General features: G+C 37.0%; 1 protein-coding gene across 1 annotated transcript in view; it reads left to right on the top strand.

The window, feature by feature from the left end:
• The first annotated feature begins 10,100 nt into the window (after positions 1-10,100).
• The window catches only part of CCDC60 (coiled-coil domain containing 60), a 37,902-nt gene continuing 20,519 nt past the window's right edge, over positions 10,101-27,483 (top strand). The window contains 4 exon segments of the mRNA XM_055701527.1: positions 10,101-10,163; positions 11,106-11,189; positions 13,321-13,412; positions 27,235-27,414. Of these exon segments, the coding sequence (XP_055557502.1) occupies positions 10,101-10,163; positions 11,106-11,189; positions 13,321-13,412; positions 27,235-27,414 (419 nt within the window).

The following is a 27,483-nucleotide window of genomic DNA, read 5'->3' as shown; positions in this document are numbered from 1 at the left end:
AGTTTACCTGGGGAGAATGTGCATTTATATAGCAACCATTATATACTCTCTGTTTATTCTATGTGAAGTGTTACTGGAAAAATATTTTATGAAATACTTAAGCATTTTAATAATCTTAATCTTCAACTTGCATCCAAAAATGTGTGTTTGTGTTAGGGAAGCAACAGGAGCAGCTGCCTAGAAAAATAACAATGGAACTGTCAGACAATGTGATGTGCATGTGGTGAAAAGATGACCTTTTTTTTTTTTTTAGGGCTGGCAGATGCACTCTATTCATTTTACAGGTCGTTAAATTTCTCATTATACAAAGTCAATCTTCTGAGTTTTTAAAATATGATTTAGAATATCTAAAAGATTAGACAATGTGCAAGATAAATGTAGAAGTTTAAATTTTGAAAGACAAAACATAACTTGAAAAAATGATGGATAAATTCCATAATGATCCTACTATATTATTGTCTAGCTACTCCATATGGAAGGTTACATTCTGACCTTAGGTGTATCTCTGCATGCAGAGTAACTCCAAACAAAAATCTTGAATTTGCCAGTCTTCTTAGAGGTTCCGATTAACCTGTCTGCATTCTTAGAGGAGGCAATATGTAGCAGTAATTTGTGCATTAGGATATTATCTATCTTGATGTGGCTAGAAAACTACATCCTTTCAAAAATGTTTTAAAGTACTGTGACGATGGAAGAGAATTGCTGTTACTAAACTTCTCTAACATTTCTCTGCAGAAATTTGTTTTTCCTAATCGCTGAGTCTTAGCTGTCTTTCCTCCCCTGTCCCTGAACTGCATGTCATGTTTGTTTGCCAAAAGCTCAAGGTCTGCAGGTAACAGCTATGTTTTTTTTCTGTAGTGGTTAGTTTTGATAACTATTTGGCCTGAGTAATAATTGACTTAGATTTCTTACTTGGAAAGCAATCTGTTAGCACAGCTCTCCTTCACACAAGTTTTCTTAGGAAAGCCATAGATGGGAGAAAGTGATATTTAATCAGCTGAACTTTCTGTTAATGTTGTTGGCTTTCTATTATTTACTTCCACAGAAACATGAGTCAGTGTGTTCCCAGAATAACAACACTTAAGAGTGCCACTAGTGAACTGGGAAGATAAGTGAAACAATTGCTCTAACAAGTTCAGGCTTAATCTTTCCCTATACATTTGATATTTTCTTCTCGAACCACAATATTGCTGTCCAGCCTTTCCAACGCCTTCAGGCTGCTGTTATATGAGGTTTAGGTAGTACTCGGCAAAAAACAGCTATCAAACAACACATTAGTTTAAGCATTTATCCTAAGTCTAAGACTCTGCTGCTCCACTAGAATGTCATAGTCCCACAGCTAATTCTAGACTATCCATATGGATTGACCAGAAATTAGTTTCTTGACATATCCCGAAGACTTATAAGGCCTTTAAATAAAGTGAGTAGTCTTTCACACTGATTAAGGCTGTGCTAGACTCTATAGCTTCTTACCAAACTGGGTATGTGGAACAAATAAATTGTCTACTGCAATAGGGCTTTGGTAAGTATGTCTTGATGTGACTGAATCCTGCTTAGCTTAGAATATAATTGGAGAAGTCCAAGATGAATCTCTCCTACCCAATCCTGAATAGGAAACCCTCAGTCTTCAACATGGGAAGAGTTAATAACTGAGAGACTTTCTAAAATTTTACTGTGGAAGCGGTTTAGTAATGTCCATTCTTTTTGCTGTGCCAAGGTAAAGCCTAGGATAGAGATGAAGATTATTGGCTTATTTTTGCATCCTGTGCATATAAAAATACAAGCAAAAATCACCATGGCTATTCCAGTTATTCAGGTTTTCCCTAGGGAAGAATCATGGTAAAACACGTTATTCCTTGCATATTCCTTGCAAGCAAATAGGGTCATGCAATCTGAAATTATGATCAGTTACAGTGTTTTAGACTTCCGATTATCACAGTTCTAGCTCTTCAGTTGCCTACACAGAAGGACCGAAACTTATTCTACTGTCACCTGAGAGTAACCAATTTTAATCATGGAAATGTTGAATACATTTTGTACCACTTTAGTACCTTACAGTCAAACAAATATTTATTTTGATATAAAGTTTGGAGTGTTGCTGTCAGTGAGCAACCAGTGTTGTAGAGCTCTGGAAGCTAAGACATTTAATCTAATAAACTTGTGGTGTTCTGTGGTATTGCTGCTCCCAGCCTCTATTGGTGCTGCCCATCTTCTTTAAGAACTGTTTCTCAAAGTCACCTTGTCCTTACATGCAGGGTGTGAACCGCTTCTGGGTCTGGCTGCCCAGAGATCAGATTAGTTCACTACGAGGCTTCTAACAAGTCATTGTTCATGTCAAATGGCTTTCAGACTTCAGCTGGCTTTGTCTGTGTGGGAAAAAAATAAGTATAGCTTGTCAGGTTGAGACATTCTAGAAATAAGTGCTGGGTAGACACAAAGCTAGCTCACGCAATTAGAAACTTAACATCCAGTAATTTGACTCTTAAGTACCAGGAAAATTCTCTAAGCCCTTTCTCCTTTCTTTTTAAACCCAAATACAGGTAAATGAAATGGATTCTAATAAACCTTATTAACATAAGCTATTGGGTGTTCTGAGACATCAGGAAAGCAAAATCAGCCACATAAAGCTGATAACTTTGAACTCCTTTCTTGCATGAAAGACATTGTGTAAAAGAAGTTATGAAAGTAACTGTCTCAGAGCTTGACATAGACATTCTTGGGACTGATCCACTGTGTGTTCTATTTATAAGGTAAAGCTGGTCTTGCTTATACATGCCCAGTTTCTTCTAGAGGTGAATTTAACCATAATTCATTGTTCATTCTACCAATAGTTTTCCGGTCCCTATGCCAACAAAAAAGACTTTTTCTTTCTTAAGATCAAGGGAGTTCTGGGATCTAGTTTGTTTGAAAAAATGTCCTTTAGAAAGCGCAGCTAGCTCTTTCCTGTGAGTCTGGTGTACTTGGCCAGCTGTTGTTTGAGAAAATTGTGCCAGGAAGCCTGTCATATTGTATTTTTTAATGTGTTTTTCTTTGTTGCTGGGGTTTAAAATGATTTTAAATCTTATGAAATATGCTCGCCTAGCAGTCTTTGCAGAATGAGATTTTCTATTTATCGACAAAACCAGTAAGAGTGGTGCATGTTTACTTCCAGGACCTCTCGGAGAATGCATTTCTGTGTGAACGGATGCAGTGATGATAATGGTTTTGGCCCCAAATCCATTTATTTAAGTGAGCTACAGCAATTTACAAGAAAAAAAGTCTCCAAAGCCCCAGTTCCTCTTACCTCAGGCTATATAGCATATCTCACTGCATTGTCTGCATTATGTTGTCACTTGAAATTTTTCTCCATTGTAGGTCTGACAGTGAAATAAGTAGCTCATCTTTCTGAGTTGTGATTTTTTTCTTCTGGGCCAATGATGGTACTTTTAGTAGAAGTCAGCTCTGTTTCACTGAAAAAGTAAATAACTTTTAAGGCATGTCTGCATTTTAATAAGATCTATTAAAAAACTGTAAGACATATATTCCTGGGGGGGAAAAAGTGTTGTAGTATTGAGTTTTCAAGAATTTTGAAATTATAGCCAACATGACTGTTCTAGATAACACAGGCATTCAATTTGCTGTATTGATTGATCCTTCATTGCCATCCTGTCTGGTCTGTAGAGGTTATACATAATCGGTGCTGTGTGAAGGTCTTAGTCTATGCATGAGTTTAAGGTATAAGCTGGGCAGGAGAGGAAGAAGGCATTAGTTACTGCTAGGGAAAGAATATATCTCAAAGACAGCTTACTATTTAAAAACCTGTGAGATACCACCATCTTCCTAAACCACCTAATTTCTTTACCTTTTTTATTGTTTTGAAGGCCTCTGTGTTTGCTAATTCTGATTGTTCTTCTGTGAAACATTTAAGCTATTCAGACAACGCAGGGTACTGTGAAGATTATTACACAGTAGGGTACTTTGTCTCAGGCTCCTGAGCCAGTTTAGCATTTTGCAGTCCTTTGCTGTTGCCAGCTGAAGTAACTCCTGATTGTAGGGGCCTGTAAGAAAGAAGCAGAAGATGATATCAGAAAAAATAATGGCTTAGATACAGTCCGCCTTGATGCTACTTCCTTAGTTTCTACTAGACAACAGAATTTCTTTTCAAGCTAAACTGACTCTACTGTGGAGCAGGATAAAGCAGATGACTGCTGTCAGACACCTTGTGAAGAGTTCACTAACTGGTCAGTTGAGCCAGTCATCTCAGCATATTTGCTATGAATCTAGATGCAGAATTCTGGGGATGGAAAATGGCCACCCTGCTTCTCTCCAAGAACAAATCCAAGTAAAGTCACATCACAGTGAAGTATCTTTTACTCAGCCCATAAAGTAAACAGATTGTCCTCCTCACATATAAATGCCAAGACTTTTAAAGGAATTGTTTGAAACTCTGAAGAATCTTAAGGTCCACGAGGAGTTGTGATGAGACAGAGAAAACAGCAGAGGGCAAGGTGTCAACAGCACATTTGAAATTCACTTTAAGTTCAGTGCTCAGCATCCACATGAAGAACAATTGTGTACTGTTAAACTAAAACGTGGTTGAGGAAAAAGGAGAGGAGGTTCAGTAATTTGCCTCCTTTCATGTTCTTCAGTAACAATGGCAAATGCTTTAAGATTCAGCCAGGCTGGGAGAGGGGATCTGGGACTTCCAGACTGAGATGAAAGCTTCTGGCTTGACAGACCTGCTTTTGATAACTCACTCTTACTGTATATGTTGTATGTGACCAGGGAAAAGTCACATATCTTGTTCTACCTTCATTCTTCATGTATGCAAAGAGGATAATACCACACTTCTACTTGACAAGAGTATTGTGAGGATTTTTGTCTTAAAAGCAGTAAACTGCTAACCTACTATAGTAATGGGGACTCTGTAAGTATTATAGATAGATAGGTCTTGGGGTCTTCACTGCCACTGGATGCCATTGCAGCCCCAGTAACCAGTCCGTCTCTGCTTAGCCAGAAGACTGTCCCATCCATCACACTCAGAGCCAGCTGTGCTTAGCTACATATTTGTGACCTCCAGGTGTGAGTATTACTGCTCATATCTGGGCATGAGGCCAGAGAAGAGGTAAGATCTTGCTCTGGTTTATTAATGTACTGAGTAGAACAAGTGCTGCACCTTAAATAATAAATAATTCCTACACTGGAGTTTAGTGAATAAAAGCCAGCGTGGGAGAAACCGTGGAAGTTCAGAAGGAAACAGGAGATCTTGGGGTTTCTTGGGATTTATTTTCTGATCCCTGAGTAATGATGGGACAATCTGAAATGCAAACAACATAGTAAAGTGTTAACAATCTTCACAGCTTGTCTATCGAACTAATATCCTTCACTCTCTTTTTCTTTTTTTTTCTTCTGTAAGAGAAGTGCTTTGATTGTTCTTAACATGGCTGTATTTTAGTTTTGTGGTAGTTTTCAACTTCAGTGTTCTTTGTCCTCTACCAGGTGGCAGTCGTCATGCTTTTTTCCCCCATGGTTTTTATTGATTTGGTCAAAAGTAATTAAAGAGATAATTTGTTCTCAGTTACATTTCTGTGAATTTCCTGAGGCTGATAACTCTGATCTCCAGCTGTGTCTTCCCCCAACTCTTTCTCAAATTAACTTTGTTCTGACTATGAAATAAAGCAGAATAGCATGTTCTTTTTCTGTTTGTTGCTTTGGGATTGAATAGAGACTCTGTTCTGTAGCAGATATTGATCTGATAATTTTATTAGGTACTCCTGCCTTAGTTCATGAACTTTCATGTTCTTAGCATAGCATTCTAATAAGAAATCCTGTGTTAGACTAGAAGAAGTAAGAAACTAATTTTTTAGAGATGTTTGTAGATGTTTCTGGTTTTTGAGTGTCCTTTGTGCCCAAAGGGTTCTTTTCAGCACTTTTGTAATCTGTTTTAAACTTTACTAAATGCAATAAGGAAGTGAGCACTACTGTGGCACAAAAGGATTTTCTTTTTTCAGTGTAGGACAGATTACATTCGTTTCTAGTAGAATGGTTTTTTGGTCATCCAAAATGTCTTTGGGACATTTGGTCTTCTGGAAGATCTGGTGAGAATACTTGTAATTCTGACTTCAGTAGGGGAAAGTATCTAGAAAACATTAGCTAATGCTGAGTAATATTATTATTGCCAGCATGCAACGAAAAATATGAATAAGAGACTTTGAAAGTGTTGCATATACCTAAATTACTGGCATGTTGCCCAGAGACCATGTAAATGACAAATGGAAGACAGAATTATAAGCAGTGTAAGAGAGATGTCATACAGAAGTGATAATTTTTTTGCTTGCTTATTTGCATTGACTTCCAGGGATACATTTCAAAATTCTCAAATCATCTTAATGAAAAGAGGTTATGGAGACTATAAAGATGTCAGATGAAATAATGTAGTTGCTTAAGGGGTTAAAAGTAACTGTAGGGTAAATGCACTAACAACAGTGGTATTACAACTGAGATTAATTTGATCCAATTATTTTACAAAACTTACCAAACTTATCAGAATTAGCTAAATAGTCTTTGGAGACAAGAAAATAAGAAGTATTTCCCCAAGGAATACGAGAAATAGAGGGAAATTGATGGTATAAGCAATACCAAGCTATTTGAGCAGGTTTTGTTATGAAAATAGCTGCTTTTCTGTACGTAGGCTTTCCATCACTATAATATGAGAATACTTCATAGATGTTAATGAAAGAGAAGGGTTTTTTCCATTTGAGATGTGAGGAGTAGAGGCACAATGAGCTGTAGAGTTTGTACAAAAATTTGTTATGGTGAAAAGAAAAAGGCTTCTGCTAGCTGGGATAAGGTGTTAAATATTTTATTTAGCATGTCAGGAATTTTCTGACAGAGGTGAAACTGAATCTACTTGTTCCAAATTTCATTCTCATGCCTTCACTAGTAGACAAGCCTTCTCTCACTTCTCAGCTGTCTCCTTCCATTTTCCTGATATGTCTGCGTTGACAGTGATGTGTTCACTGGAGTGCAGGAGGCCGAACATGACTGGAACTCCTTCACTCATTAAAACTACTCATGGCAAAACAGTGGGATGAGTACCCCTTTCTGTCGATATCAGGGTCATTTCTGACCAGAGACCAAGGAATGGAAGCTGCTGCAATAGATTTTAAGTGCTTCCCTTGGCAACAGAGATTCTCAACTGCAAAGTGCTTTGCATTATTGATATGGTACAGCACAACCTTAACAAATTGGGCATCTTGTCCTTGCTGATGTGTATTTGTATCTGCAGGTTTAGTTGTGATATTTTTTAAGCTGAAGCACTAAAATAGTATTACTTTTAAAGAAATCTTAATTTTCTGCAGTATATTCTTAGTGAAGTCCTTTGCCTCAGAGCCTCTTGTGTTTAATTGAAAATTCTCTTTTGGTCCTGATGTCTGTTCCATGTTCCCACTTTCTAGTGAGAGGGCAGAAAGGGTCAGCACTAAGCAGCAGTAAAAGAAGCCAGGGGAAGGGAAAAAAAAAATCCGGAGTACTTGGCTAGAATACTGCCTTAAAAATTCAATATTTAGAATCCCACCTGCAGAACAGCAGTAATCATCTCTATATGCAGTGCTTCACAAAAGCTTTCTGAACAATTTTGTAAAATTAAAATATGTATTTCACCAGGTTGATCCTGCATTTGGATGACTAAATGTTGGCTTGTGATGAGGCTGTGCTGATTTATTTTCATCAAAACACATTCACAGTTTGCAAATGTAATCATAATGCTGCTATTCAAGTGATGTATTAGAAGGAAGAAGAGTGCAATAGGTGTGTCAATCTGCTATTTTTGACAATAACATATAAACTTAATGAGTTGCCCAGAATGAAAAAACTTCAGGAGTTGCAAAGGAAACAGGTTCTTTTGCCAGCTTAAAGGAGGGGAAAAAAAAAAGTACAACCTAAAAGAATGTTTATTGTACCTTAATTCTCCAGCTATATAGCTGGCATATACGCTACCAATTTGGGACATTTCAACAACAAGATTTGGAGGTATGTGAAATTGAGAGAATGTTTAATAAAAGGAAGGATTTGTCAGAGCTGCACAATTTTTAATCTCAGAATTATTTAGAGGAGAAAGTGGAAGTATTCCTGAGTTGTTAGGGTAAAATCTCGAGACTACAGGTGGTGGGTTTTGACTGAAACAAGCTATTAAAAAGAACTTGTTCATCCAAATATATATTAAGAGCCTTCGATGTTCTTTGTAAAGATGGAGAGGACACACGTAGAGCTGTCCGAGGCAGTGAGCAGGAACGCCAGGGCTTCCCGTCTGCCGGAGGAGCCGAGCTACAGACAGATGGCGTCGAGCTCCACCTGCTGCAATATTGTTGTAGTTCCTCTTACCTAGAGCTGCTGGATGCCATCTCAAGAAAAATGGCCGTAAGCATTTTCATGGGAAACTTGGTCATTTCCTCGTGTAATATCACTTTAAGATGATGTTTCGTATATTGCCTTATGATTTTTTTTTGTTTTTAAAATTGTTTCTTACATATGGAGTTGTATGAGATTTTGTTATTTCACTATAATGAAAGCAGGAAATGATCACCGAAACAGGCCTTTTGATGGCTTAAAAGCAAATTAGACTAACTATGATGAAAGTCTTGATAAGTTGGAAACACTAAAAAAAACCTCAACACCCAGACTCCAAAGATTGTTCAGATAATGTCATGATAATATATTGTTGAGTTTAACAAATTAGACGTACCAGTATTGGTGTTTTCTCCATTTTTTTGTATCTGCACTGAAAATTAAAGAGAGTTCTACTGTTCTATAATTTAAGCTCAGATTGCACCTTTTCAATACATAACGTTGTAACAAAAGATAATGTTGTAGAAAAGGAAGCTATTCCCTTCTGTTTCCTGTGATAAGGCTGATTGAATCACATTATCAGTGCTTGAGTAGAGGGGGTGGTGTATGTGATACCTCCATCCCTGAGCAGTGGTGTAAAGGTTAGGTAGGTTCACGGCTCTTTTTTTCCTTTTCTCGCCAACTGGCAGAGCTGGCTGGCCAGAAGTAGGATGCAGGGAAATGTTGCACCTGAGAGAACTTTTTTTCAGTGCTCTGTGGCATTAGATGCTTGAAATGAATATAGATACGTGGCTCCAGGCCCTGTACCAGTCGGCAGTGTGCTGGTGCTTTCAAGCTATTGAAACCTTAGGGCTACATTCTATCACTCTTCCTGCCCTTGAGTAGTAAGCTATTCTGAAAGACTGTTTGTTTTAGCCATGCCATTCAAGGTATTGCCAGCTGTAAAAGCAATGGTACCAGGCTGTTGTAAACATTTTGCTGCTTCTGAAAACAAAATTAATAATTGTCTTTTGGCATTATTTATGTTTTGCATAGACCATTTGTGTTCATGAATATAGAGGAAAGTAGTTAAAAATATTTCAGACTTGTTATGCTCGCAATTTTTTTTAAAGAGTTTTGTTTGGCAACTAGTTTCTAAAATCCAGCCTACTTTTGAAACCCTATTTTTGCAGATGAAGACATTTAGTATTCAGAATCTGCTTTTATTACAAATGGTTAAAATATATAACTTTGATCTTTGGAAAAATATACCACATATTGATGATAAGATTTATGTAATGACAAATACTTAATTTTTATTTTCCCTGAAGTTCAGTGTAACAGGCTCTCCATACTGAACGCATACTCATCCCCAGTAATCTTTGATTAGCTTTTCCAACAGATGAAGTATGGGTGCCCACTCAGGCTATGAAAGGATTCCTTTCTTGTTCAGTGTGTGAATGAGGTTTTCTTATTCACGGAGGCAGACTCTCAGGTGTATTGGTAGTCCTTTAAGATTTGTGCTCCTGAGTAGTGTCAATTTGCTATCTCTCTCTGCTGCTGATAAATCTTGGTCAAGTGCACCTCAATTGCATGAAATAGTGGAGCCTTCAGACTTCTCTCTGACATTTCATTAGTCTGTCCTTCTACTCTGGCTGCAGAAAAACATTTTTCCATTCCAGTTACTTTGCTCTTAGTACCATTCCTGAGTTTGGGTTTGCTCTCCCATCTGCCCTCCTTCCCCAGTAGTTTTCTACTTGTTTGTGGGCTGCCTCACTGGTGTCTGCAGTTCGGCAATGGGTGAAGATACTGTTCCTTACACTTTGAACCTTTGTTCTGCTGAAATGTTACATAGGAACGTAAAATTGGAAAGAATTTTGTGCCTTCTCAAGTCAAGATTCCAGCAAGCAAAATGCTCTGCTCTCGATTTGTCTTTTGTTTTGTTTTTTTTAAATACTTGAATGTTTCCAGACTTTGCTGTGCTGTGCAGAAGCTATACAGCATAGCAAGTATTTAATCTGCAGCTCTGAGTCTGCTGTGCAGCCTTTTTTGTACATCAAGCCCACCCTGGCTATATGGATGCAACTTGGTAGGGCCTGCAGCTTTGCTTTGCTTGGAATCAATAAATGAGCTCTTTGATCTAAAACTAGTGCAGGAAGAAATTGCTGTTTTCATATCCTTTTTAGCCTAAGCACCATACGCTGCTGAGTGATCTGAAGTCTTTTATTAATCTACCTATATAATTTTTAAATAGGAGGGAATATTTCTTCCTTCCACTTGAATAAACTGATGGTTGAAGGAGTTCTAAAAGTGTACTTGTGTTTGACTTCGTGGCTTTTTATGAGTCTGTGCCTGCCTTGTGGGTGAAAGCACAGACTAAAGAATAGTGGTCTATCACAGTGTGTATCTTCAGGGAAGAGCAATTGCAGGTAAGTAATTTTCTATTCCTGGTTTTGGAAATTGGATTTTCTTTTTATGTTAGACACAGTAGTCTATATAACAGTCTTCCAAGAGAGAAGTTACATTTTCTAAGCATTTAAGCACAGTAATTTAGAAAGCATGTATGCATTTTGCACAGTAGCTTGTCAGCAAGTACTTCATATGAGAATCTATTTGTGCATTAAAGTTACTTAGTGACATTTTAAGCTTTTCTACAATAGACTAGCCATTATTTTTGGTTTAGTTTGCATCTCTGTAGAAAAATTTATTTGCACCATTTAATTTTGAAAATGATTACTTGCTACAGTATGGGTAACTAGCAGTATTTCAAAAATGGTTACATGTTTTTGTTGATTTCTTAGGAACCAGTGAAGAAAGATGTGCTGGAAAGACCACCCAAAGAAGTGGCTGAGGTTACTACTAACAAGTACTCTTTCAGTCCAGAGGTGAGACTACTGCTGAAGCTTTTATTCAAGATGGACTTAAGGCAACAGACAAACATCATGTTTTCATAGGTATTATGCAGTAAAACTCCTTCTGAAGGTACCAGAAAAAAATCGCTGATGTAGGATTCTATTGTAATTTGGTGAAAATAGTGTCTTGAAAATTCATTTGAACTGTTAGTTGTTCCATGTGCCAGTTCTAGAAGATTGACCTTTTATCACAGTTTAGCATAGAAATGACTAATACATTTAAAATTACTTTTTATTTCAAAAATGTGTATTTTTATTAGAGTACATAGGCCAATATTGCACATCCTTAGACCTCAAAAACCTGAAGCTGAAAGTGCTGTTACTTTGCAGTGTTATGTAGAGCTGCACAAATTAACAGTTGTTGAAGATCTAGCCTATACTTGGGTTTTCAACCTTTGTCTGGTGTGAGCCTAACCTGCGATTTTAAATATTGAAAGGCTGGGAGATAATTTCACTTAAAGGCAATTTTTTGGTCATCACAGAGTAGTTACTGTGGAGAATCTGTTCAAACTCATCCAAGACCACCCAAGGTATTTTCGATTTGATAATGTACTTAGGCCTGCCATACAGAGTTAGTGCAGTCTGTGGCTATCTATCCAAAAGCAATTCAGGCCTTGTAAATATAAATAAAATGTTGGAATTGAAGCAAATTTTAATTTCTCTGTATGCATTCAACAATTTATCTGAATTTTATTCGACAATCCAGCAAAAAGGTTTAATTTTTCGTTGTAATGTTGTCTTTGTTAGCTTATTTAAAATTTGATCTATCTCCTCTTTTTTTAGAACAAAACTGAATGCCAGGCAGCTGATTTAATCATACTGTTTTTTATAAAAGAGAAGAATAAAATGTAAACAAAAGAGAAAGGATGGTACATTTGCAATTATCTGAAAACTGACAAATAACATTTTCTTTCAATTCTTCTTTTAAGTTTTCTTTGAAGGAAAGCACAAGTGTTAGCCTGACTTCAGCATCCAGTAATATCTCATCTATCACAATACAATACTTAATTTCCTTTTTTACCTAACATAAATCAGCCAGTTGTTGGAAGCTAACAAAGTTGAAAAGTGAGATGTGCTATGGAAGTCCTGTGAAAGGTGCAGCTGCACTAGGTGTTTTGCTGGCAGAAGCCCTCTGGCTTGAACACTAGAAACATTCCACTGACGCATTCATTTTTCAGTTTTCACTTACAATTATTATCTATACATCTCATTAAAGAAACGTCTTTTCTTCTGTTTGGACTTTCTGGAATTTTCTCTTAAAGTTAAAAACATACTGTGAAAGGGTGAAGTATGCAGCCCAATCATATACAAGCTGTTTTCCATACAGAGCACTAATTGTTTCAGCAATCAAAACCAGCCTGCTTAGATGTGCATAAAGATTTGAAATAGCATCTCAGCCTCTCTTAAGTAGGTGAGCATTTTCTCTACAGATTGCAGATCTTGGTTGGATATCCTATTGCATGCTTTCTCAGGTGCGTAATAAAGGATCATCTTTATTTCCTTTACTAGTAATTAATTTTTTGGGGCACCTTAAGACACATGAATGCACAGAACTACCTCATTGAATACCTTGGGCCACACCACAGTCTGCATACCACCAAATAAACATTATGTTCTGTGCTCCAAAACCAGCTTTGACTGTGGAGCTTTTCTTAATGTTTTTGTTTTTAGAAATACGATCTCCTTATTTTGAGTCTTAACTGAAAATTTTTCTGGGTTGGTACTTATTAAAATATTTCTCTTCCATGCATATTTCTTGTAGTTAATGCATAAGCACTTGCAGCAGCCATTCCTTACGTCTAGGCCATTGAACAATCTCTTCTTCTTGCCTCGTAGTTTAATGAAGCTCATGGGTGCTTAACTGCCTGTAAGATCTCTGTCAAACTTGAAGTCAGCCAATGAATTAAAAGCTGTTGTAATACATGTACACAGAGGCATGCACAGTGGTATCATGTAAGACTGACTTACATGCTTGTAAAATGACACAATGCTGTCCCAGATGATGACTATCTCAGAAAATATTTGGTGATTAAAACTGAACCCTGAGACTGCACATACCTTCTCTATGCTAAGCTCTTCCTAATACTGCAATATTTACTTTCAGTCTGATCCACTGGAACCAGTGAGGAGGCTCCCTCCATTTAGAGAAACAGGAAAGGAGCTGATGACTCTTAGTGAAGCTCTAGCTTGCTCAAGGTAAGGGAATGCAGAGCACGCAGAAATGGGCCAGTCAGGGCTAAAGGAATCTTTGGTTCTGCAGTGACAGCAATTGAATGATAGGTGAAATAACTAACTGTAACAGCTTAGAAAAGATAGTTTACAGTTACTCCTTTATAGGCTTTATGTATACTTAAAATGTTGTCAATGCTGTATGAGGAATGATTGATTGGTAGTTCTGTCTGTATCAATACTATATTGTTTTGTTTTTCTTTTTATAAAGGTGCTTGTTACTTTGCACTCTTTTGCATGAGACAGTGCTGTGCCAAGATTTGGTAACAGTCGTAAAAAAGAGTGATGTTAGGATGTATAATGTCTATTATGTGATAGAAAATAATGGTGAAAATATCTACTGCTGTTAAACACCTGCATGGACTCACTTGGAATATACCAGCTTAAGCCTCAGGAAGATACAGATATGGAAGGGACAGATTTTTGTGCCCCTTATCTGAGGGGTAGTGAGCTGTTCTAATAGGACACAGGTTTGGGATCCTGTATGCCTTTTAGTTAGCCAAGTTTGGACAGCAGCTAGTATTCTATGGGACTGACCACAGAAGGTAGCAGGGTGTGCATGCTTTTCCTAGAAAGTATCTTCTGTTGCCACTAGATACAGTAAACTTCTGTCCTAGCAGGGCATTTCTTATGGGCTCATGTAAAGAAGAAAAACCCAAACAACCCAAAACCCAGGGAGGCCTGTTGGGAACTAGCTTTAGCAAACAGCACTTTCCCATTTAGGTACTCATACTCTTAAATGTACTTAGGCTTATTGTCACCCATGTTTCACCATTTTCACTGCAAGTGATGCTCAATATGCTTTTTTGTTGCCATCATGCATTCTGATTGCACTCTAAACTTGCCTATGGAGACCATTCACTCTGTTTTCTCACTATTAGCTTAAACAGTTGCTAAACAAACTGCATAAGACTTGCAGTAGGTGACTAGGGTTTTCTAAACTTTCCTGGAACCTTCTAGAGTTATTGATGTGTTAAGCTAAGAAATGTGATTCATTTGCAACTGATACAGCAAGCAGTAGTACAAAAAGATGATTTATATCTGGCAAGGTTTAGTTACAGCCTGATGCAAATAAAACTGACAAATGACCACTGCCAGCCCCAGAAGTGTACAAATTACACAAGTGTTTATGAGGCTCCTAGACTTTGAGTCTTTGGAGTTTGTTCACTAGATAAAAATAGTTGAATTAAAGCAAGCAGCAATAAGATGGGATGTATATGAAACCCTAATAATTAGGTTAAATCTAAGCAAATATGGCAGTCAAGACAACACATGATACTGTATCAGTGTAATATGTTGAAGACAAATTAGTCTCTTGCATTGTTTGACTGAGATTAACTGTATAAAAGTCAAGGAAGTTAGAGAAGTAGCTGCTTTGCATGTGCTACTGTAGAGGAATCGGAAATTTACATTTCACAATTATGTAGTGTGTTTAAATAATTCCTGAGTTTTTACATCAGAGCAATTTCTAAATTTTATAGTAGTTACTAGTGATAACATTAAATTTCACATTTTCCCCTTTTATCCTTCTCTACCCCCAGTTATTTTTATTATTCACTTACTCTGTTCATTCAGTTGTAGTGAATTTTCACTTGATAAACTTGGCTGAAAATAGTAGTAAACCGTAAACAAAATAATAAATGCTATGTACTTTGGAGGTTGGATAAGCCATTTCAGTAAAGTATGACTTCGTTTTGCCATAAATGCACTTTTAGTTATGTTTGTCTGCATTCATTGTTCATTACTAAGTTTCAGTGGGATTGTCTCCATGAGGTCAAGTTAAAATTCTTTTGATAATAACCTGCCAAAGATCAATTTGCTGCTTGATAAGAGTTGCAGGTGCTTGGAGTTTGCTTTTGCTTGCTTTTACATTATTTTCAGATTAGTAGGATAAAAAATACTTGCAAGTGTTCTGCAGGATGAAAATTCCCATCAACTTTGGTACTGAAGATCTTGATTGTTTTAGTCTAATATCTACAAAGGAATTTGTTAATACTTTTTAAGCAAGCTGGACCATTCATTTCAATGCAGTGCACAATTTGAACAAATGAAGTGTCATTTTGTTAGTAAGTTAACATGAGGGGTCTTGATTTGATACTTGTTGGCGAATGTGCTTTTGAAATGCCATTAGGATCTACATGGCATTTTTGTGTATCTTGGCCAGCCTAGAGTTGTTTAGGATCAGCTGAGCTTTTCCACAGCATTGAAATTTTCTCCAGTTCAGTAGATTGAGTTTCCAAGCTTATAATTGTAGAGACCTGTGAAATTAAATAAGATTTTATAAAAACCTAGATCATCTTCAAGATTATAGCAAGTAACGTGATACAGGACTACTTTCACAGAAAATGGTGTTTGGGGCCTTGGAGGGACTAAATCTGAAGAATTCAATGGTGTGAAAGGCTGTGCTTTTCAAAGTTAGCCTTTTCATGTGCTAAAGAAGCTCCATGTAGGGTAAGAGTGGTACAAACTGAAGCTGGTGTGATTTGTCAGTGCCAAAGAAGGGAAAAAAAGTAATTTGCCTCCTTGTGCAGTCTGTTTCTGACTCTTACAGCATTGTTGAGCGCTATATGGGGAGGTCAGAAATGCTGTGGGAGTGTGGGGCTGCCAAGATATGGATCCTAACTCTTGGCTGAGCAGCTAACTTTATGTACCTTCATGCAAATCACTTGACCCCTCTGCAGCTCTATCAAGTAAATTGGGATTGGAAACTAGGCAATGTATCTGAACTAAACTCGCTGCATAAAGATATGGCTTTTAAATTAACATGAATGCAGAATGTGAATGAGGATTGCTTTCATTACGGAAGGCAAATTTATTTTTTTTTGCATATAGGGCATATTTTTTCCCTACAGTTTTATTTTTAATTTTTTAAATCTTATTACCACTATCTTATGCTTTTAGGGATGTTAATTCAATAAATCTTGCAATGCCTAGCACTCGTTACATGCAGGCATTGTCTTATTCATCTCTGCAGCACTGCTAGGTGTTAGGTGGATAAATATTACTACTGTCATAGGTATAGTAGAGAAGTCAAACTTGGGATGAAAGATTAATTATCACTGGAACAGCTAGAGCTGGAACTTCAGGTGTCTCAGGTAAGTAAATGCCTTAGCTATTCTTCTAGGCTTCAGTGATGTCTTTATTTCTCTCATTTTTATTTTTATTTCCAAAATTGGCCTACTAAATTAGAAGCTCCAGGGAAGGTTGTCTTATGAGATCCAGGCCATTACTCTGAGTGAGTGCAGTTGTTTCCTGTAACAGATGAAGTGTTTAGTCTAGTCTACTTTTAACTGAAGATGCTTCTTGTTTCCTGTACCACATTACGATAAATGCATATTTGCTTTCCACTGAATTTTTAAAGGTAATGCAATCTGAAAAATTATGTTAAATGTAAATAATTTTATGACGTAAATAGATTTGATCCTAAAGTGGTTTGATGTCATGTCTTTTTCTGTGAGTGATTAAACTCCTAGATTTTAGTCTTTTCATTCCTCCTTACCTCCAGAAGCCAATATAGCTGAAGGGAGAAACAAGATTATATTCCTTTAAGTACATTATCAGCAGAATTGTTTAAGTCCTGATCAGACCTGCACCACAATCACAGAGAATAGTGATATTGTGCAATTGTTCTTAAATATCTAATTTAGCTTGCAGAGTCCTTTTTAGTGCTGCTGCAGACTATGGAAAGAATTTAAGTCCACTTTAATATCCCAAGTAGAGTCTGAAGTACTTATCAAGTAAGAAAATACCTACCTGTTAAAGCATCTCCAACTGTGCCATCTCCTTCTAGTCCCATAAATCTAATTCAGTTGCATCCAAAACTAGTTTAATGGGATTTCAGATACCTTGGTGGAAATATTCCTGACCACAAGTTTTCCATGGCAATTGAAATGGATGGTAGATGAAGAAAGAGGAAGACTTAACCTTGTCTTGTCGTTAATAAATGTATGTTTACTTTTACACTTGATAAACAGTGAATGATATATTTACACACGTTTTGTTTTTTGAACATCAGAAGTGTAGCATGGTCAGGGCCTAGTCAAAGCTGCTTAGTACCTCAGGAGAAATGTGCCTCTTTATTCTTGTGTAGGCAATGGTCACACTAGTTTCTGGAAAGCACTGTTATCTAAATAAATGCTCAAATGAAGTTTGCCTGTCATATGGTGCAGTACCACACATTCTTTACCCTGTAATCTTAGTGATCCTTTAACACATCTAATATAATTAATTCTATTTTTTGTGGCAATTAAATGATGAATCCTACATGTTTTATATTATTTAAGAAGTGAAGTACGATATGAACTATAATGGCCATGGAGAAATTTGCTCGAGAAGTCAGGGAAACAGATTTTAAAATATGAACTCACTTTCCCTTAATGCCCTCTGAAATGTATGGTAGCCAAATGACCTAGTATATGGAAAAATATCCAACAGACTTAATATCTGGAAATAAAAGGTAAACATTAACCGTTTTGGTTTTGTTTTTTAATCTTTGTGTTGTGTAAGCCCTGGAAATTCCCTGAGTGCCATTTTATGACCTTTTAAGAATGACAATGTGTTAGCCATTCATCTTGAGTGTTTGCACAATGTTACTTCGACTAAATCTGCATGTAGAAAAAAGATCAGTTAGAAAAACAGAGCAGTCAAACCCAGACTCTTTAACCAAATATTGAAATATGAGGTTGCAGGAAAAGATAATTTCAAGTGAGAATGACTGCAGTGCTGGTTTGGACCAGAGGGCATGTTAGGAGAATGACTGCACTGCTGGTTTGGACCAGAGGGCATGTTAGCAATGCTTCTTAGTAACAATTTTAGACTATAGAAAAGGAGCTATTTTCTATTTTCCACTCTGCTTTTTAAAGAAAGAGCAGCAACTTTTAGTTTCAATTAAAGCAGTCAGGCTAGCAGAGCAGCATGCTAATATATGCTACAGGGAGTCGGTGAATACAAATGACCTTTGTGGATTTGTTTTTTGCTCCATTTCCTCCTTTTGATTGAAAAGGAACACCCAGCAGTTGTCATAATTGGACGTTAATTGATACATATTCACAGGAAGTAGTGTCTGTGATCTTGCAGCTTGTTTGTATGAAAGAGTATAATGGAACAAACTGTGAGGAATTTTTTTAATGATTACAGTGACATAGCACAGTCGTATCAATTTTAAAATTATCTCAAAAATGTTTGAAGAGTCATTACTGGAACAGACTTAGCTGCATTCATGAAGCTTTAATATTCTACCTTACACATTAAAAGCATAATTAAAGTGAAGATAAACCTTTATAATGATGACCTCATACCTCCTGTCAGTAATATTCTCTTATACTTTCTTGAGTCTTGATGATGACAGGATGCAGAGGTTGCTTGGACTGCTCATCTTTCAAAACTTATCAGTCACTAATCCCAAGTAGAAAGAGGTACCAGCACTTTCCTACCGATGAGTTGTAGCCAGTCACTTCAGGGAGACACCTGCCAGCTGTCAGATACCATTTTACCACCTAGACACAGCATTAAAATGTAGGAAGGAATTTTCTTATCTTTGTGTAGTCTAAAATGAAAAAAAATTTGGAAAATCTACAGATAATGATCATTCCTGTTCCTTTGTAGATCAATACATCTTACTTCCAGTAGAAACTGCCCATGTAGACACAAAGTAGCTCTGATTTACTTGACTAAGTACTTCCTGATGTCAGATTCAGTGGGTGTAATACAGTATGGCAGAAAAGACAACAGCTTTGTCCTTGAGCATTCAGATATCTTCAGCTTTGAGCTAAGGATTATTGTTTCATTTCTATTACTATTCTTAGCAAAACTAAGCAAACTCAAGAAGCACAGCCCCTTTGAAATGACATTCCACTCTGAAGGAGATCCTTTCTTATTGCTTTCTTCCAATGATATCTGTAAATGGGATCCAGAAATTATATTCAGTAATCCACACTTGTGTGAGGATGTATTATATGAGAACTGAGAAAGTAGAAGTCTTTATAAGTAGGAAATTGTAGAAAGATGTAAGAACAGTTACACAGCAAGAGTTTACCAAAGCATTGGAAGCTTGTAGTTGTTAATCCATAATAAAAGCAGGTTGCCATAAATCACTTCTGTGCTCTAATTCAGCCCACCAAGACCATTTAAGTGTACTGGAAATACCCTTGTTGTTAAACATTGCCACAAAAATTAGTAAAAATTAGCATATTGCCTCAAATGAAACTAGTTGAAAATGTGTAAAAAGGAGGTAGGAAAGTTGATGGAAACTTTGTATGTAGTGACAGTCATCTAAGTGTAGGTGCCCATGTAAAAATAACAAGTTGTGGTCCTCCTCGGCCAGCGATGTCTAGGAATTGACAGCTTTGAGCTGCAAGGTCAAAGGAGAAGTGTCCATGCTATTCCATGAGCTGGTCAAGCCTTTACTTGCAAAAAGGGCATGCTAAACCTCTGTGTTGTATTTCCCATAGTTTGAAGAAAACAGCTCCTGTGCATCTGTTTCACTGTGCTGTGCTAGTTAAATAAATGTCAAGCTGCTGGCAGTTTAACAGTATTCAACTGGATGCTTTTTATGTTTTAAATTAGGAACTGGACAGCTCTTTAAAATGGTTCGTTTCCTGAAGGCAAATCTCTGTAAGTCGCTCTGCATGCAGGAAGCCTAACCTCTACTAATGCATTCTTTATGCCTGCAACAACAGTTAGACTGTTACCTGAAGAGCAGTTTCTCCTACTTCTTTTTCCTGCTAGTGGCTTTGTAGTTTACTTTAATACAAACCCATTTCAATTCTGTGATTTAAATGGCAAGAAATATGTTATTTCTGGAGTTCTAGTTATGACCTTGTCCATCCTTACCTGTGAATATATACCAATCCTATTCTAATGTATGCAGGCAAAAAAGATGTTGGTGCTTAGAGTTATAAGTTGGCATTCCTTAATTCATAGAGTTTACTGGAAGATGCAGTGTAGTCAGTAAGAGCAGGAACGAGAGGCAGCGTAGAGTTAAGAAGAGGAGAGAAACAGTACTAACTGAGAAGGTGAAACATTTATCTGCCAATTTTAGTTTTCAATGTATTTAATACTTCATAATGTCAGTTGCTTGGAAACCAGTGTTTTGTGCCCTTTTTCTGTTTGGCAGAATTCACTCTAATTGGCATGTTTCTAGCACTGTCACTGCTGGCAGTTTGCAGCATTTTTTTTTTTTTTCCAGAAGCAAAAATTTTCTTTTACATGAATGATGGCTCACATTAATTAGATAGCAGTCATGGGTAAAGACAACCATTTAAGTGTATGGATGTATGAATCATTATCTCTACCATCAGTCAGGGGAAAGACTGCTATTCCTATCAACATTTCTGCTTTTCCAGGCTGTTCATTTGAGTCTCAATCTTCTTTCCTTTTGTGCAAAAATACGGTTGTTTATGTTTGAAGTTTCATAAGGGGAAATAGTTCAGATATTAGATTTTACTGTCTATCTAAACACAACAGTCTAATCCCATGTGTTCTGATACAAAATGACACGTTGTCACTGGATGCTTGAACAAAGCTACCACTTTAAAATGGCTTTTCCATTCCTTAGTTAAATGTCACTGCTCTGTACATACCTTTATGTGGTAAGGCAAGGCACTAGATCATGAGATTTTTTTCATTTGTGTGAAAATCTTGGGCCAGCAGTATTTCCTGGTAGAGGATCAGGGACCTTAGTGAAGTTCCACTTAACAAGCAGTGAGTTTTTGTTGGTAATATGAACGTAAAGTTACTATTGTACATTATTCAGCAAGAAAATGGAAGGCCCAGAAATCTCCAGATGTTTGCTTTTTTTTCTTTTGAAGTTTTAGTAATAGTTTCCCAGAAGTTTTTGGAGAAGAATATAAAGTGAAACCTTGAAATCTCACAGATAAATATTTTCCCCCCAGCCCTTTATCTGTGTGAAGCTATCTTCTCAGTGCTGCTCTGGAAGTACTTCCCCCACTCACCTTTGTTTATGTACTTCTCCAGAGACACCAAGGGCTGGAAACCTAGATGTGCCTACCTGCAAAGAAAACTTTTATATTGAATATTGACAGGAATGGGAGTTACAGCATGGCACAAATGGAGGGATGTGTGTGTGTGCACGTTCTTGTGTTCTGAGACTTCTTAAAAGAGAAATTGCTGCTGCCATTTTTTTCTAGGTGGAGAAGAACATATTTCCAGCTAAGAATAAGCTACTTTTTTTGGATGTTGTTTTTTGTATCTCCAGGTAGCCAAATGTTTGTGCCTCTCAATGTTAGAGAATCTTTCCTCATTTTCAAAGGAAAGGTTCTGCCTCTTTTCACAATGGAAGCAGCATCCTCTGTGTTTTAATGTTGTTGTAGTTAATTGAATACCACTCTGAGACATCTTTAAATATGCAGTAATACATGAATACATTCACATGGTGACATCTTTTATAATAGTGTGGGGTATATAGTTTTGACAATCGAAGATCCTTATTTCTTACTGCACAATCTTCTGTGAACATACCACAGATTTACTCATATTTTGTTTCATGACTGACTTCGTGGTCAGATTTTCATGTGATAATATGCATCTTTCCCATTATGCAGATCCTGGGTTTTGTTTTTAAACAGGCGTTTGGGTATAGAATGTTGTACTTGCCTGCAGGAGAATAAAATGGGAATCTACATCTGAAATAATGTGGGTACTCTAGATTGTATGTCTTAAACTCCTCAAACGGATGTTGATATGGTACTACTTTAGTTCCTTGCCAGAATGGTTAATGATTCAGTATGGTAGGTAATGATCACATGTGTCTGAGTTCTGTGAGTTAGTAACTGTATTTAGTAGATTTTTAATGTCATTATCATCTAGTCTTCACTGAATTTAAGAAGACTAGATGTATGAATATTTACCCATTTGGTTCTTACTGTATGATTACTCAACTTTAAAATCAGAGCAGTAACCAGCATGTTCCTGATTCTCCATTGCCTTCTGTGTATACATTTGCATCTCAACTTGGCTGTAAACACTACCCAGTCAGAATTCATTATTTATTTATATTAGTATCTACATATTAATTGTGAATAGTTGGAAGATTTTCCTGTCCACATGCTAAGCTTTCAGGGTATGACCCGAATGTGAAGCTCAATAGTAGGACTTGCTAGATCAGGCTCACTACCATGTAAACTTAACTCCATGAGTTTTGGTAATTTCAGAAGGTGGAGAGTGTATGCGCCCTGTAATAACTCACTGAGTAATCAAAGTGAACAATGCACTAATTCTCAATTATAGTATGACTGCCTTGCATCACTCAGGAATGGTGTGAAGCAGCCTTAATGTAAACAAATTTGGAACATACTGGCATAGATTAAAACACTGACTGTAAAGTACTAAAGAACTGAATGAAATGGTCAACAGCTCCAGCATTTACTGGTAAGAGAGTGGAAGAGATTCTCCAATGGTGTACGTCAGTATCACTGTTGACAACTTAAAAGACATGCAAAGTTTGCACTCCTTCTTGTGTGCTTTGTAAATAAGAAAAGCACTGCGTGCATATGAATTTTCTTTTATCTTGGCATTTCCTGCTGTTTCACAATTACTAGCTATTTAGGTGTTACAGTACCTTGTCAGAAAGTTAAGGGACAAATTACACTAATTACTTCAGCTATTCAATACAGCAACGGCTCAAATGGAGTCTGAGGTGTGTTAATGCACATTCACGCAAGATAGTACTTTGAAGGACTGGAATGATAAAGAAGTGTTATATTCAAACTGAAAGAGAAGTGAGGACAGTAACATTTAATCAATTGAAGTCTGATGAGGATGCAGGTGTTAACGCTTGTGTTCCTGCAGAGGTTACCATAGGATCTTTAATAACTTCAGATTGTCAGAACTTCCATTTTATTATGTGCTTAAAAAGACAGATCCTCCAGTACCATAGTGCCCCCTAAAACTAGGTAAGGTTGTAGATATCAAGTTTAATCCTAATGAAGCAAGCTTCCTGCTCTTGGTGCTTCTTTCAGTGGCTATTTCTTTGAATTCTTTAGTGTCCAAATACTCATCAGCCTCATGTGAAATTTGTGATGGGATCACAGCTTATGGTGGCACAGGTGCAAATAATACTAGGTGTTCATTTAGAAGAATTTTACTGTTTTTTCTAATCCATGGGTTTAGTTTGTAATGTTTATAATACAATTTAGCTGTATTTACTGTAGTTTCAAAGTTATTGTCTCCTGTGCTTTCTGTTTTATACAGAAACTGATTGTTGTATTTTTTTGTGCTATAAAAAATATTTGCTCGGAATGTTTTTAAGTGGCAGTGTGCATAAAATTGCACTTGCTTTTCACCTGGGAAGCCTTAACTTACATTGCACTACTGACAAACCTGAGTAAGTTAGGCAGTGCCCAGCTGATACTAACCTTGCAACACCCTTAGTAGGGTCTGGCCTTGTGCCCGAAGAGGAGCTTTTATTGGTCTAGTAATAAGTTGATGCAGATTGAAATGCTTTTATGAAAATACAGGAAATGGCATTTAGAAAGCCTATGCTCTCAGCGGCTTTCAGAGAAATGCCACATGGGTTTCATTTATATTTACAATTGGTTATAAGCCTCTGGAAAAGGCTGAGTTCTTTCTGTGTAGCAGCTGGAGCAGGACATGTTCTGTCATTAGCTTTATTGCTATAAAGGCTGTATCCATTAAGATAAGAAAATTGAATAAGCCATTTTTACGAAAAGGTGGCTAACAATTGCCATGATCAGAGAAATATGTATGTAGTTAGATTGTTTGATAGATACATAGTTGTTTTACTTGTGATCATAATATAATGTTTGGTCTTAGAGAGAGAAGAGTGTCAGGCCGGTAGAAATAGACCGCAACTTCTTTGTGCCTCAGGGAATGGGACAGAGGGAGATTAGCTGGAAGAGTTAATGAGACTGCAGCACCCAGGTAACTCTGCCCACCGCACTGAACACAGTTGCTTAGAGCACAGTCAGTCGCAAGGGTGTGCAGCCTTCTCCCTATCTTTCTAGCAATTCTGTTGAGGCTGGAGGTGTACCAGCTTAGGGTAAACAAGGATTTGGCATCACATGTTCAGGAGGGCACACAATTCCTTTAGTAAACCATCTCCCACTGATTATTTTTTTTTATACAGTAGATATGAGGTTGTTAACTGTAAAATCTGATCTTCTGGGAAAAAATAATCCTTAGTATCAATCTTTTGAATTTAGCAAAGATGACCCAGTGTACTTAAAGGTATATTTTAAGGTATATTATAGCATCTTGTTTTTCTAGAACCTAAATTATAATTGAGACAAATTTATGATTTCCTTTTGTTTTTGTGAGTCATTTTTTACTCTAAGAAAGGCACCAAGAATCCCAAATCTTAGCAGTAAAAGTTCAGTTCCCTAGTACTTTAATGGCCTCATATTACAATTAACTGATGACCTTGAGTCCCTGAAGGATTTAGAGTAATTTAAGTACAGAGTTGCACCAAGCACTGAGAATACGCTTGCAACCAATTTTCTGTGTATGTAGTATACTACTGGATCACTCCTTTGTGCATGTCATTGACCCTTATCTATAATAATATATTCCAGCAGAGAAAAGGAAGTATTCCATGGTATGTTATTACTGTTCAGGAAACTCTTAGTTTTCATACCGATAAAGATATTAAATTAGAAAAATAAGCCAAATCCTTCTGTCTGAAATGCAGTTGTGACTACAGTTGACTGAAGCTCAATTACTTCAATAAACTTACTCCAAATTTCACTTTGATTAATTTACATTTTAATGAACAATTTTCACCTACTTGTCGAGTAGGTAGCTCAGCTAAATTTATTAAGTTATCATATAAACAGAATATTGTGATGCCAGAATTTAAATGGAGAAATATTTGATGTCCTATTCCAGAAATCTACTGTAAGTCTACAGTATAGAAAAGTACATTGGTCACCTCTGTATTTTAAATTTGGATTTATTTTACTGTTTTCCTGACCTTTAGGGTCATTCATAAATATCCTAGAAATAATTCTATGGGATTATGAGAGGATTTTTTTTAAAAATCAGTTAGTTATTATAGCTTTATATGCTGCATTTTTGTTAATTCTTTTATTTCTTTTTGTAATACTTGGGACTTCAGGGGAGTCATAGACTAAAAACATTCATTCACAAGCGTGCATAACGTTTCCTATTCCTATCGGTGTATGAGAGTGATCATTGATTTTGGTATACACTATTAAAGCCTTCTATATTAGTTAAACCTTTAAAAAGGACTGATTGTACTTGCCCTTTATGCGTCTTTTTCCAATAATACTGGTTATGGCTGTTAGTGTAAAAGACCTTTCTGGCTTATAATTATCTTTTCCTACCACTTGCATTTGATTCATGTAATAACCTTATCGTTTGCTGTTCGTGGCATTATAATACACAGCTGCAACAGGGATTTTGATTTTTAAGAAGGAATACTTAGTGTGTGCAGAAATGTAGAAAAAGCACTACGAAGGGGAAAAAAATACTCTTACATACAAATATCTTGATAGTTGACAGAAAGGAGAGAGACAACTACTGGGAAAAGACATAACGCAAGAATTTGAGGCCGTTAAACATTTCCTACTATTCAGACAGCAGTCTGTTATGTAAAATACTAGGTCCTTATGAAAAACATTAAGCTGGTCTGATGTGACTGTGAAATCCTTATGTTTTGCCAAAGCATACAGCTTTTCTTATTAGGGACACCTTACTTTCTTTTTTTTCTATCCCCAAGGTTAATATAGAAATACCTAGCAGACAGGTTATCTACCTGAACTGGAAATGTTTTCAGGCTTGTCTTTAGAGTTGCTGGACTTAAAAAATAATGTCAGCAAGACCAAAACCCCAATCCAAACTCAATTAAATTGTACAAGTGTTTTCACCAAGGGAAGTAAGGAGGGAGTAAACTGCTCTCCTTGAACTAGTGGATTTGATGCCTGAAATTTGCACCCTACGTGACCTTCAGGTGCTTTAATACATGTCTGGTAAGAAAAGGGAGTTATTGCTTGTCAGTAAAACAAATGAGGCCCAGCTTTTAAGCCTAGATTGGGTTTGAAAGAATCAATACAGCTTGATGACACTTGCTTCAAGTGTCAGCCACACATTAACTTAAGGGGATGTGTCCTGTGCCTGCGTAGTATGCTGGTGTGACTTGAATCAGCTGCTAGTTTCTGGCTAACATTGTAACCAAAGGCTGCAGAGTAATCAGAGTAATTGTGTGCCATATCCCTTTCACTGCCCTAGCTCACCTTTCTTGGTTGGGTTTTTTTTGTTGTTGTTTTTTTTTTTTTTTTTAACCTGTTGTCATCCTACATGGAGTGCATTATGTAGTCTTCTTTATTTTCTTCTGTGTTACAGCAATACCCGGCCTGTTGCCTTCAGCTCACAGGCTTCACTGGTGCCTTCCTTATTACTAACAATGCAGCCTTTTGACAGCAAGTGCAAATTAGCAGCTAACAGGTAGCTTCAGGGCAGTGCCTGTCAGGCTGTGACAACTGAGTTAAGACCGTGAGGGACCCAGTGGTCAATTGGTTGCTATAAATTAGAATTAGCCAGGGAGTTTTTAAATCAAGTACTGGACAAAGTGATGCTAAGTTCAAGACATCCAATAGTTAACCTGTGCGGTGCTGAAAGAGATAAGGGAAAGATCTTCAAGTTCTTACTGGGGAATTCTTGTCCTTTGTTATATTGTAGAAGGAAATGGTAACATTGAACTCTTGAATATAGAACTGTCAAAGTTGGTGGGCAACAGAGTAATTAATTTGATAGCATGTCTTTAGTGCAGTGACCAACTTGTGATTTTTGGCAGGCATCATATAAATTCTGTGAAGCAAGGTGGAGAATACTTTCATATACTTCACCAAGAATCACCAGAGAGGAAGAATGCACTGAAAGCAGCCCAGCAGGCTCAGGTCACAAGATGGAGAACTGAGTTCCAGCCACCCAGATGCTCCTCTGATGTGGAGGAGTCAGATGAAGAGATAAACATGTAAGTCAACTCAGTGGGCTTTGGGTGGTCTGAGAGCAGTGGTTTTAAAAAGTGACCGTTTCCAGTTTC

The sequence above is a fragment of the Falco cherrug genome, chromosome 1, assembly GCF_023634085.1.
Source record: "Falco cherrug isolate bFalChe1 chromosome 1, bFalChe1.pri, whole genome shotgun sequence".
NCBI classification, from domain to species: domain Eukaryota; kingdom Metazoa; phylum Chordata; class Aves; order Falconiformes; family Falconidae; genus Falco; species Falco cherrug.
Note: the sequence above shows the minus strand (reverse complement) of the source record. Positions and strands in the feature narration are given on the sequence as shown.